The sequence below is a fragment of the Epinephelus moara genome, chromosome 12, assembly GCF_006386435.1.
Source record: "Epinephelus moara isolate mb chromosome 12, YSFRI_EMoa_1.0, whole genome shotgun sequence".
Taxonomy (NCBI): domain Eukaryota; kingdom Metazoa; phylum Chordata; class Actinopteri; order Perciformes; family Serranidae; genus Epinephelus; species Epinephelus moara.
The window spans coordinates 19,679,718-19,692,363 of record NC_065517.1 but is presented as its reverse complement, the minus strand read 5'-3'; the positions used below and the strand labels follow the sequence as shown (position 1 = coordinate 19,692,363).

The 12,646-nt window shown below is 39.4% G+C and overlaps 1 protein-coding gene across 5 annotated transcripts in view; it reads left to right on the top strand.

The window, feature by feature from the left end:
* lama2 (laminin, alpha 2) overlaps positions 1 to 11,831 on the top strand; it is a 322,377-nt gene extending 310,546 nt beyond the window's left edge. For all 5 annotated transcript variants that reach the window (XM_050057581.1, XM_050057580.1, XM_050057578.1 and 2 more), the window contains 10 exons: positions 1,021 to 1,133; positions 2,639 to 2,732; positions 4,915 to 5,010; positions 5,438 to 5,518; positions 6,024 to 6,101; positions 6,262 to 6,340; positions 6,515 to 6,646; positions 7,576 to 7,706; positions 7,927 to 8,146; positions 8,826 to 11,831. In XM_050057581.1, the coding sequence (XP_049913538.1) occupies positions 1,021 to 1,133; positions 2,639 to 2,732; positions 4,915 to 5,010; positions 5,438 to 5,518; positions 6,024 to 6,101; positions 6,262 to 6,340; positions 6,515 to 6,646; positions 7,576 to 7,706; positions 7,927 to 8,146; positions 8,826 to 8,986 (1,185 nt within the window). In that variant the 3' untranslated portion in view covers positions 8,987 to 11,831. The remainder of the gene's footprint in view (positions 1 to 1,020; positions 1,134 to 2,638; positions 2,733 to 4,914; positions 5,011 to 5,437; positions 5,519 to 6,023; positions 6,102 to 6,261; positions 6,341 to 6,514; positions 6,647 to 7,575; positions 7,707 to 7,926; positions 8,147 to 8,825) is intronic.
* Positions 11,832 to 12,646: the final 815 nt, after the last annotated feature.

Sequence of the window (12,646 nt, the reverse complement as noted above, 5' to 3'; positions counted from 1 at the left end):
ATGCAGAGGAGAGGAGGATGAAGGAAGAGGAGTTGTTGGGAGAATAAAGCAGAGTAGTAGCAAGAGAAGTAAATAATGAGAGGTGAAGTGAACAGGGCAGGAAGGAAAATGTGAGAAAGTGAGAAGAAAGGGCATATGAGAGTACGAGTGTAAAGCAAAATAAAGTAGTAGCAGATGGGAGGACAGGAGGAAGACATGGAATAGGACGAGAGGAAGACTTGGACAAGGAGAAAACAATATAAGAGTGAGAGGAGGGATGACGAAGAGGCAAGTGGATGAGAGAAGAAAGAACTGCGGTAGAAAGGGAGTAAATAAAAAAAACTAGTCATAAATTGGGTGCCTTTACTTGTATTGCAACACTGACACCCTGTGGCCACTGGTTGAACTGCAGCCTGTAACATGACAAAGGGCACAGTAATACTCATCTAATACTTTGTTTACCCTGCTGCCAAAGTGAAGCACAAATCAAATGGAAATCAGACTGTAGTGTGTGTGATGTCTGGTTCAGATGGAGAGAGAATATGTGCAGGATTTATGCTGATCAAACTGTGGGAGGGTCCATTGATTTGAGAACAGTGTCAGCCAAATCCACCTTGGCAGTCACTGATTTGAAACGATAATGAGGAAAACAAAACAGTGATGAAAGATGACTGCAATTAAACACATTTTAATAGGCCATATGCTGCAACTTGCTGAGACCATCTGAAATATCCCGTATGGTAAATTTGCACTATAAAAATACACTGTTTTGTGATTGCGCATCCAGGGCCTCACCTATAAATCTACATGGATTTATTCTTCTGTAAACTTTTCTTTGACCTGTTTTATATAAAGAACTGTTTGATGACCTGACCAGTGACTGACCCTCCCTTTAGGTCCCTGCAGATCAGAAGCAGAAACCCTATTAGTGTGATTGACGTGTGTTCTGCTTAGGTGTAAAGGTGTCTGTTGACAAGAGGCAATAGGAACAGTGTGGTGAAACCCTGTCAGTGTAACTGACATGTTATGTCCAATCTCCAGGATTCATGTGCATCAGCTGTGGCCCCGACAGCGCTCGAGAAGGCTTATCAGTTTGGACTGACCAGGAACAGCCACATGAGCTTTGCTTTTGATGACACCAAAGTCAGAGAGAGGTATGTATTCAAAATAAATAGTCAATATAAGTGTGTTGTTTTGCAAGTTATACAGTGCCTACCACGGATAACAGACTGAGCTTTTTGAGAAACACTGATGCTAAGTAGCGATGACAGTGTTCCTCTAAATCAGGGGTCTGCAACCTTTAGTGTCAAAAGAGTGACTTTTGGCCAAAACAAAAATAAAAATAAAATGCCTAGAGCCGCAAAAACCCACACACTTGAGCCCTATAATGAAGGTAACACAGCATATTGAGTCTAAATTAACCAACAGGTCTAAATGAGCATTCATTTATGTTTTAACACAACATGGCCACTCTGAAGTGAGCTTTTTATAATTATTTGGTTCTTTAACTTTGCAGTGTTTGTGGTGAAAGCGAACGAACCTGAGCTTGAACTCTGATGAACTGATTAGATAATGGTGGCCAAAGGTCACTTGACTTCACAAAACATGTTTCAAGAATTTTCACGCTAATTATGTCAAAATTTCGCACAAATGTCTTATAGGACAAAACATAAAACAGGATGTACAGTAAAATAAAATAAGTAAAATTACAAAACATGATAACAGCAAAACGTAAGAGAAATAACATAAAAACATGCACAAAAAAACAAGTAAAAGAAATAAATAAAGCACAGAATATCAAAATCTGAAAGTAAAATATGAAAGAAAACAGACACCTTGAAGACAGTCAAAGACCTTAGAAACCCTGGGTCTTCAGCTTAGATTTAAACATATCTACAGAGGGGAAGCACTTCATTGAAAAGGGTAACCTGTTCCAAAGCTTTGGGGCAACTACTGCGAATGCACGATCGCCCTTCCCCCTTAGTCTCAATCACGGGCCTGCCAGAGGCAACTGGTCTGAGGATCTGAGAGATCTCTCAGAAATGTACTTGGGAGCCAGGCCATGTAAGGCTCTAAAAACAAACAGTAGGACCTTAAACTCAGACCTGTACTTGACCGCCAGCCAGTGCAGGGACGCCAGTACAGGTGTGATGTGGTCTGTCATCTGATCTAATGGTTTTGTTAAGGGATGAGCTGAAAAAAGGAAAAACATGTTGCTTACAGATTTTAGGTATTTTGGGGATCAGACTCGTAACATTCATTTGCTGGACATGTTCTCTAAGCAGTGAGTCATCCTGCCGTCTACATCAAAATGTCAGTGCTGGAAAACATGATGAAATGTCAAGATAGGTGTCCCACTCACTTAAAACTTCAATTTATCTTCCATGCTGTTTACCGTAATATCCCATACTACGCCTTACTGAATACAAATAATTTGATTTGTTATATTAAATTTGGTTGAGAAATTATACTTGCGTGCTTGAATAAGTTCATTACAGTTTTGTTTACTGCATTATTACCTTTGCAGGAAATTGTTATTTATGTTGATATGCTGTGAGAATCCATTATTGTTCTTTCCCAGGAGCCTGATAAACAATGCAAAGCATCACAAAGATATACATGATCTAAAACTGATTTACTTATTACATGTGTGTTTCAGGCTTATATTGGAGTTTGAGCTGAGAACGAGGGAGGAGTCTGGTCTCGTCCTCTACATGGCAAGAATCAACCATGCAGACTTTGTTTCCATACAGGTATCCACCTACTGCTCTGCCTATTGTTCCAATTGTTGTTTTTTCCTGTAACACAAGGTGCTTCTTTGTCTCTTGAAACACAGTCTTTGACTCTATCTCACCTCTTCTCATTGAAATAAGTCTCAGCTCTGAGGAGGAAGAACAATGCCCACTTCTTTTTGTACCATAAAACAGTTGCAAACTCAGGCCCAGCTGCTCACAAAGTACAAGTTATGACTACTTAATGAAAAAACAGAAAAATAAGTCATAACGTTTGGATTTGGATAATCTCTCTCTTCTGTTTTCTGTCTGTGTATTGAGACTGTACAGAGGATAAATTTGTTTTTCTATTTCACCAAGGTCATCAAAGAGGGTAATATCATAGACTGTATAAAAGCAGACATAGCCTCAGAGTTTGTAGAGTGAGGCTCATGCAGAAGTGCCTTAAACCTGTATTCTTTCTAACGGCCAGCAGGGGGCGACTCCACTGGCTGCAAAAAGAAGTCTGGTTGTATCAAAGTCTAAGAGAAAATTACTCTGCTTCTCACTTGAGTCATAATAATGATAATATATTGGATTTATATAGCGCATTTCAGGACAGCAATCGGAGGGGAAAAAAAGAAGATGAAATAATCCATAGGGAGGTAGAGAGGGAAATAATGCAGAAAGGGCAAAGTACACTGATTTTAGAGGTTGTAGGCAGTTTTGGAAAGGTGTGTTTTGGGGGTTTTCTTGAAGGTGGAGAGTGAGGGGTAGTCTCAGATGTCCTCTGATAGTGAGTTCCAGAGGATGGGAGCAGCAATGGAAAAGGCCCTGTCCCCCTAGGTGTGGTGGTTAGTCCTGGTGCAGGGGGACAGGAGTGCGGGAGGGAGTGTACCGGTGGAAGAGCTCAGACAGGTAGGGGGGAGCCAGGTTGTGGAGAGCTTTGTAAGTGATGATGAGGAGTTTGAAGTGGATATGCTGGAGGATGGGGTGCCAGTGGAGGTTATGAAGGATGGGGGTAATGTGGTCACCGATGCGGGAGTGTGTGAAAAGACGAGCAACTGAGTTCTGGATACGCTGAAGTTTCTTGAGAGTTTTGGATGATGAACCATAGAGGAGACTGTCGCAGTGGTCTAGTCTGAAAAGGGGAAGGATGGGCGGAGGCGGGCAATGTTTTTGAGATGGAAGAGGGCTATTTTGTTGATGTGTTTAATATGTTGGTCAAAGGAGAGGGTTTGATAGAAAATGACACCACAGTTACAGACAAGGGGTGAGGAGAACACAGTGGAGCCATCGATGGGGAGAGAGAAGTTATGGGTGGATTTGATAAGAGATTTGGGACTGATGATGATGACATCTGATTTGTCACAGTTAAGTTTGAGGAAGTTGGTTTGCAGCCAGGATTTTATTTCGGTGATGCAGTTGGTGAGGGTAGAGTGAGTGGCAGGAGTGATGGCTTTGGTGGAGATGTGGAGCTGAATGTTATTGGCAAAGCAGTGAAACTGAAGTCCATGATGACGGATGATTTGACCGAGGGGGAGAATATACAGGACGAAGAGGAGGGGGCCGAGAACTGAACCTTGGGGAACACCTTGGCAGAAGGGAGCAGTGGGGGATTTGCAATGGTTTATGCTGATGACCTGATATCTGTCGGAGAGATAGGAATTGAGCCAGGAGAGTGCCAGCAGTGCCGGTGATGTTGAGAGGGGTTTCGAGGAAGGAGTCAAGTCAAGTAGGAGGAGTATGTTGAGTTTGCCGGCATCAGAGGAATGTAAACAAACATTGGTTACCCTTTTTTTTACATCAGTAAACATTTTCCTAATGAGTTTATGTCAGTCACTAGTTTCATGTCTCCTTCAATACAGCATGATGTTTATTTTGTAAATTATGGGTAAAATGCATGATAAAGCAGGGTATGCTTTTGGGCATGGCTACCTTGTGAATGACAAGTGACTATCACAGTGACCTCTCAGTCAGGATAGAGGTGTAGCGATGCGTATCCTCAACAACTCCACTCTTTATTTCAAATATTGTCACCTAGGGCACCAAAAAGACCAAGAAAGCGAAAATGTCAAACTTGAGGCTTTGAAATGGTTGTCCATAAAACAATGAGTGATGTCACAGTGGCTACGTCCACTTCTTTTATACAGTCTATGGCTCTTGTTAACCATGTCAGCTTGTCATCCTTCCATCATGACCCTCGGTCTGTCTCTGTCTGTAGATCAAGGACGGACAGGTCTGTCTGGGTTATGATCTCGGTCATGGGAACATATCCGGCTGTGTTCCCTTCTCTATCAATGATGGGAACTGGCACAAGGTAGGACAGTTCTTTCAGTCTTTCATTCATGCTTATTCACTCATTAATTTATTTATTCATTCATTTGCTATACAATAATATGTGATTTAGATTCTGTCTTTATTTTATACTGTATTTCACACTTTCCTTGCTCTCTGCCATCCAGAACATTAGATCCCGGAGACTCATTTATCACAGGAAGTCCCAATTTTCTAGAAGAATTAGGCACTTTGTTGCACTGTTAATGAACACTAAATCTCAATTTCAAGTGACAAACACCTGATGGCAACATTTATCTTTTCTTACATCCAGGACAACATATGATCTCTGCTGATACTGTGGAAGGACTGCACATGTCTATTTGTCTCCATGATTCCAGCTCAGTGTCTGTCCATCTCCTACCCCCATGTCTTTCTAACCCTCCTCTCATTCTTTCTTTTCCTCTCAGATCCGTGTGAGTCGTAACAAACAGAGAGGTCTACTTATAGTCGATGGGCGATATAGTAAACAGATGATCAGTCCAAAGAAGGTAATTTTTTCTATTCTAACTTCTTTTCTCATATAAAAATATACTACATAACTGCACATACAAGGAGTTACTTGGCAGATTAGTAAGAAGAAAATATTTCCCTTAAAGTTATACTATACAGGAATTATCGGCTGCTGTTTACAAACAGTATTGCCAGCTAAAATGAAAGTCAACCCCAGCTTCACTTTAATTTTGGAACGAGCTGTGTCCCCATGGTGATTCACCTCATGCCCAGGAACATCCCAAACAAGGCAAAATAAAAAGAAACTAAGAAAATCCAGGCAGAGGGCAGAGTCTCTGCAGATAAACACACTGCCACACACTCCTTGTTTATCATTAGTGATGATTAAGAGGGATTACTTTGTATCAGTCATTGTTTTTAAGGAAAATCCTGCTTAGTATATCCTTCAGAAAAAATAAAGACAAATGATCCAGTCATCGACCTCAGATCAGTGTTAAACAGATTGTCTTTTGTTGCATTAATAATTTCTCCTCTTCTTACCAGGCTGACCTGTTAGACGTGGTGGGATTGCTTTATGTTGGTGGATTACCACCAAACTACACCACCAAGAGGATAGGACCGGTAAATGAAACACACACACACACACACACGCACACACACACACGTACAAATACTGAAAGTGAATATCAGTCAACATGATTTGCAGGATTGTTGATTGATTGGTGTTTTTGAATGAGTTTGTTAGACTTAAACTAAACATTCTCTCTTTTTCTCTTCCTAGATTCTCTACAGTATTAATGGATGTATCCGTAGCTTAAAGATGGTGGGAGGTCCTGTGAGCACGAAGGCAGCAGCTACAGGTAATAATATTGTATTGTGTTAAGGATTGTGCATGTGTCACATGTTTTACACCTGTATCTACCCAGATTAGAATTGTCATATGCCTGTTGTTTATATTTAATATTTCTTAATGCTAGAATAGGTTTTGGGATTTTGTCTCCAGTTGGGTAACCCTTCCCTTCGTCTTTGTCTAGGTGGTGCTGAGGCTGTCATTGAAGATTTTAAATTGGACATGGCCACGCCCACCTCCAGTCACATGGTGGGAAGATGCTTTGTTGCTACTGAGACAGGCACCTATTTTGACGGAACTGGCTTCCTGAAAGCAGGTGAGATAAGACACTGACATGTCACTTACATCATGTAAATTGTGGGTCAGTTCTAAAAATGAGGTATGAAATCTTGTCAGTCTGTCATGGGGTGAGCTACTGTATGTGGTTGTGATTTATCTAGAAGCATCCTTCTCTATGTCTTAGAGGTGGGTATGTCATAAAACAAAGTATAGTATGCCATAAAAAGTCAGTAAAAAAGCCATAGTGTAGTATGTCATAAAAAAATGTCCAAAAAAGTCATAGTATATAAGTCATAAAGTATGTTAAAACATTAAAGTCATAGTTTGCCACACAAATTCATAATATAGTATGTAATGGGAAAAAGTCTGAAAAAGTGACAGAAGAGTATGCCATAAAAAAACTAGAGCACCCAGAGAGCGCAGACCTCTGCCAAGCTGCTCGGATTTCCCGCCATTTTATTATTTTATCCACTTCGCTTCAACCGATCACCAAAATTTTATCATCTGTTCCTTGTCCCATTATCAACCTCTCCTGAAAATTTCATCAAAATCCGTTCAGAACTTTTTGAGTTATTTTGCAGAAAAACAGACAAACAGACCAACGCTGGCGAAAACATAACCTCCTTGGCGGAGGTAATCACAGAAAACATCATAAAAAGTAAAAGAAAAAGTCATAGTACAGTATGTCATAAAAAAGGTTTTTTAAAAAATGGTCATAATATAGTATGTCATAAAAGTTTAATTGTACAGTATGCCATAAAGTCATAGAAATTAAAAAAGAAATAGTATAGTGTGTTATAAAGAAGTCATCGAAAATAAAGTCGAAAAGCTATAGTATAGTATGTCCCACCCAGTAGTGACTTATGAACCTAGACATACCCTGTGAACCTAGAGTAGCTGTGTCTTGCTCAGGAACAAAGCACTTGTTGTTGTTATAGGTGATTAATGATCTCTTTGTCTCTCCAGTCGCCTCTTACAGAGTGGGTCTGGATGTGTCCATAGCATTAGAGTTCAGAACCAGCAGAACCAACGGCGTGGTTTTGGGCGTCAGTAACCAAGCCAACGATGGATTGGGAATAGAGATCGTCGAGGGCAAGGTACATAACAATAGTTATAGGAATAGGTACTAACTAGGTACTGTATAGCACAGTGTGTGCTAAAAAAATGCTTACAGTATCACAGACTAATACAGGTACTTACATATACGTGAACATACATTAATGGATAGCTATAGATTGATGACTGAAAAAATAAACTAGTTTTTAATACATGGATTTTCAATTCACATTTTTCCCATCTCCCTTTCCCTCCCCCTAGCTGCTCTTCCATGTTGACAATGGAGCTGGACGAATCACAGCAGAGCACATGCCTGAGGGTGATGGCTTCTGCGACGGCCAGTGGCACTCTGTCATTGCTAGAAAACTCCGCCACAGGGTGGAGCTGGTGGTCGATGAGAAGCTGAGCCAAGCAGAGAGTCCTAACCCACGCTCCAACACATGTGACACCAACGACCCCATCTATGTCGGAGGATATCCTGGTATGACTGCCTTCACACACACGATCCTTAAAGGGACAGTTCATCCCCAAATCAAAAATGTACCTTTTACGTCTTACCTGTAGTGCTATGAATCAACCAAGATTGTTTTAATGTAATTTGCCTGCTGTCACAATGACACAAGCCTCCCATCCATGAGTAGATGCAAGCTTCCTTCTGTGCAGTGATACAGTTGGAGGGTGTAGTTTGGTACAAAGAAAATAGCTCCTACATGAAACTGCTCACAACAAGGCCTGTGGATTATCTTGAGTAACTAGGTCATGATCTCTGGAAAGAGACATTGCTGTTGAGTTTTTTATTTATTTATTTATTTTTTTTGGTACTTTGAGCACCACAAGCTGAGTGCCATCTAGTTCCATTATATTAGAGAGAAGGCAGACATCAATAAGGCCGATATGTCCAACTCTCAGCAACTCACACTAAAACAATCTAGACTGATAAATAGCACTACAGGTAAGACTTATAATATGTATTTCTGATTTTGGTGTGAACTCTCTCTTTAAAGTAAAACATCTGTTAACTGTTATGTAATTAAAATAAAATAGATACATTGCTATGCAGGGGAGCCTGTTGTAGAAAACACATTAAATTCACTTGTATATTTACACACATGCAGTAATGCACTGAGCAGTGTGATGTCATTCCTTTATTTCTCCCTCAGATGGAGTCCGACAGGCAGCTCTCTCTACCAGCACTTCTTTCGGAGGTTGCATGAGGAACCTGAAGATCACCAAGGCTGCTAAGACCATGGACGTGCACTTCAACAAGGCTCTAGAGATTAAAGGAGTCCAGCCTCTCTCCTGTCCCGCTGTCGCTGCCTAATCAGTACCGGAGCTTCCACTTTGTTGTTTCCCTAATGCAGTACCTCGTCCAAATCCTGGTCTCTGAACCTGCACTGGGCACAGTGTTTATACATCAGTGTGTAAAACATGCACATCTGCTTTTGTCCAGTTGTTGAGCCAAAACACAGATATGTGTTCCACAAGGACTCGCTTGTTTCCAGCTCAGAGAGGTGTACCATGACGCAGGTTTAACAGGGCCAGACTTTGCTTTAGCTGGTGTAACACACTCTAAAGCCTCTTTGAGCCTTAACATAAAACAAGACATTCTCAGAGCGTCTCATGACTCTTGATCGATTGTGCACCGCCTACTTTCGCCTTTGAAGAATATTTTAAAATTATAACAGTAAAAAATATACTGTTGATTAAGATGAGAAGAGTGTTGGCAGAAAATACTTAACTTGTGAATTCTCAAGTTATATTTACTTTTACTACTTGATTTCTAACATGACAGCAGCACATTTACAGCTCTGAAACTTTAACTTTTATGCAGCTGATTCCAGTGTTGTACTCAAGATATACTGACACTGTCCCATTATAAAGGATACGTGGAAATAATTTTAGCTTTTGGCCAAATCAAAGTAAAATATTTCACTGAATATTATCTGTGATAAAAATATAGACTAATTAATCTTCTAATTGGTGTGTTTTATCAGTATTATATATATGGTATATCAGTAATATACCAGCAATGTTTAACAAACTTCAGCAAATCAGGATCAAACATAGAAACACAATTTGAGACAGTAAAGGTATGATATGGTTTCATAGATTAACAACTGACAAAAGAGTGATGCTATCTTCAAAGGAGAATGCGTGAGAGACGCTTTTTCTAAACTGCCCCAGAGACAGGTTAGCTGTACAGCTTAAAGTTTTACCTTACCTTACCTTACCTTAAGTTACCATGGAGATCTAGCCAGGTTAAAAAGGAGCCACCATCATGGCACGAAAAACTCTGACTTCATGCTCAACATACCTCTCTGACCTTCTCATCTTGCCTCATGGTACACCCCTCTGATTGGCTGTTCATCAGATACAGAGACATCAGGTGAACTCAGATGTGTCCTCAACCACAGAATTGGTGCACATCTCCAACAGCAACTCACTCAGAATACAAAATGTATCAGAGTAATATCGTCAAATGGCTTGTAACTAGGAAAAGGAGATTATAATAATACAAGTATCGGATCAGAGTGATATATTTTTTTTGATTGCTTTTCCAGCAATTTAGTATTAATTTGTTTCAAATCTTCACTTTGAATATGGTTTTTGTGATGTACACAGTGTTGGTTTACAGGCTTCCATATTGTATCTGAGGCTCAAAGATGACACACACCTGAGTGAACTTGATGCCCCAAGTAGCTGATGAAGAGCCAACCAGGTCTCAATGTTGTCATCTTGCTAAATTAGTCAGAGAAAAACTGTTTGTGAACAGGTGAGTCCTTGTGAAACACAGTGTCTCTACAACAAATGGTCAGATTCTTTCTGCCTCAATCACAAAATAAAATAACACTTTCATCCATTTTGTTTAAATTAATTTTGCTGCCAGGTGTTGTCACTGACTATAACCTCAGTGTGTAGCATATACTTACCTGTGGTAACTTACTAAACAGCAAACACAATATCCAGAGAAAGACACATGTAAACTTTCCTGTTTCAGGATATATAAGGTGAAGTTATCCGGTCAAAAAGATTTTCTTAACCTGTAAAAGTTCCCTCTAACATTGTCGGTACGAGGCCCTCACGTTATGTTCAGTGTACGTCAAAATAAATATGGCTACTAATGGAGGACTGAAAGTATTTTAAAATGTGTTTCATGATTAGTCCACTAAGTTTACACAATGGAAGCTAGTATTCAGACCTGTGCTGTGGTCACAGGTGCTCACAGTATTCAAGCTAACATTATTTTTGGATATGCGTGATCATGTGAACAATAAGTCAGCGTAGTTTAACAGGAAAGTTCCTCTCGACGAGGTAGAACAGGGTATGTCCAGTCCTCCAGTTATTTTATTTTACCCTTGTTACACAAACTTCTCCGGAAAAATAATAAAAATGACAATATATATATGTTAGCGTGAGTTTTCTACATTTGTCCTTCATAAACCTTGTTCCCTGAGAATTTGTCGACAAAGTCTGAATCATTTGTACGCTTTTTTTGTTAAGGAATAATTTGTTAGTGATTACCTTCTCATCCTCAAAACAACATATGAAGTTGGACTTCTTTTCAGCCCGCTGTAAAGCAACTGATGTGGACAGTGATCTCAATACATCTAAAAATGATACACAGAAAACAAAACAGGTTTCTGATTAAATGGTTATAAAGCCACAAGAGCTTTGGTTCAAATGTCCACTATCTCGTTATCGAAGCAATTACATGAGTCGTCTTGATTAACCCCAAATGTGAATATGAGTAGTAAAATTGTTGTACTAAATACAGTACAAACTTTGCTTTATCTACATGCTGACTTTACTGATGCTTTAATAGACACAATGTTGACCAGATGATGAGAGCAGTTTTTACTTTTTGGGGGGTGCAACATACCTTTAACATTCCACACTTCATCAATTGATTTGATGTACAGGAAATTTTCATTCAAGCTGGAGCTTGTGTTGCTTTTTGATAGAGTTGTGACACCAAACTGGAGGTACAAGGTTTCTGTAGGACACTAATGACGGTGTATGTTCTGCATGGTGTGGCTGAAAATTCTTCAGCAGCTGTTTCTGAAATATATTCTTGAAAGCATCACTCAGATTGTCCTGTCCTTCTTTTAAACTGCTGAATGTGATAATGTTGAACTGTATTCTTGGAAATAAAGAGAAGTCTCCTCTGAACCTGCAGCATGTGTCAGGACACACACTGTGCACTCATTCATTGATACAAATGCAGAATATTTTTAAAATAAAATATTTGTCTGATTTTTCAGTATAAATAAAGAAGAAAATGATTCAGAAGACACCTGGAAAAAAAATCTACTGCTGCTGTTTACTTTATCTCCACTAGGTGGTGGTACAGCACTTCACAGCTGATATGACAGAGAGCCTGCATCCACCAGATTAGTGTCCACTGCTGCTTCAGGTTGATTAACACAGTGTCCAGTAGCTTACAGTGATTCAAGTTTTAGACCATATAATTAAAGATTTCTATATTAAATTGCTAATTATTCTGGTTAATTTAATCATTTATATGTGCTTGCCATCTTGATTTGAAATAACATTTATTCTGTATACTTTGTGACAGTAACCAAGAGGCAAGAATAAAGACAGGGGGTCTTAAGGAGCAGTAAAAGTTGTTAAATCAATTCATTGACAATTACAGGCCTTAAAGCATTTTAAAAAAATCTAAAACACTGTTTTCTAAAACATTAGTTTTTTCGATTCATTTTAATTTTATTTATACAGCCCAATATCACATATTACAATTTACCCCAGAGGGCTTTACAACAAACGACATCCATCCGTCCCTCATCCCTAACAGCAGGTAAGTAGAGTATGACATTTGACATGCTACACTATGACGTTTCCTTAACGTGCTAAACTATGACAATTTAATGACATGCTGTACTATGACTTCTTTTCATGATTTTGGACGACATACTATAATATGACTTTTTTTTTCATGATTTTGGACGACATACTATACTAT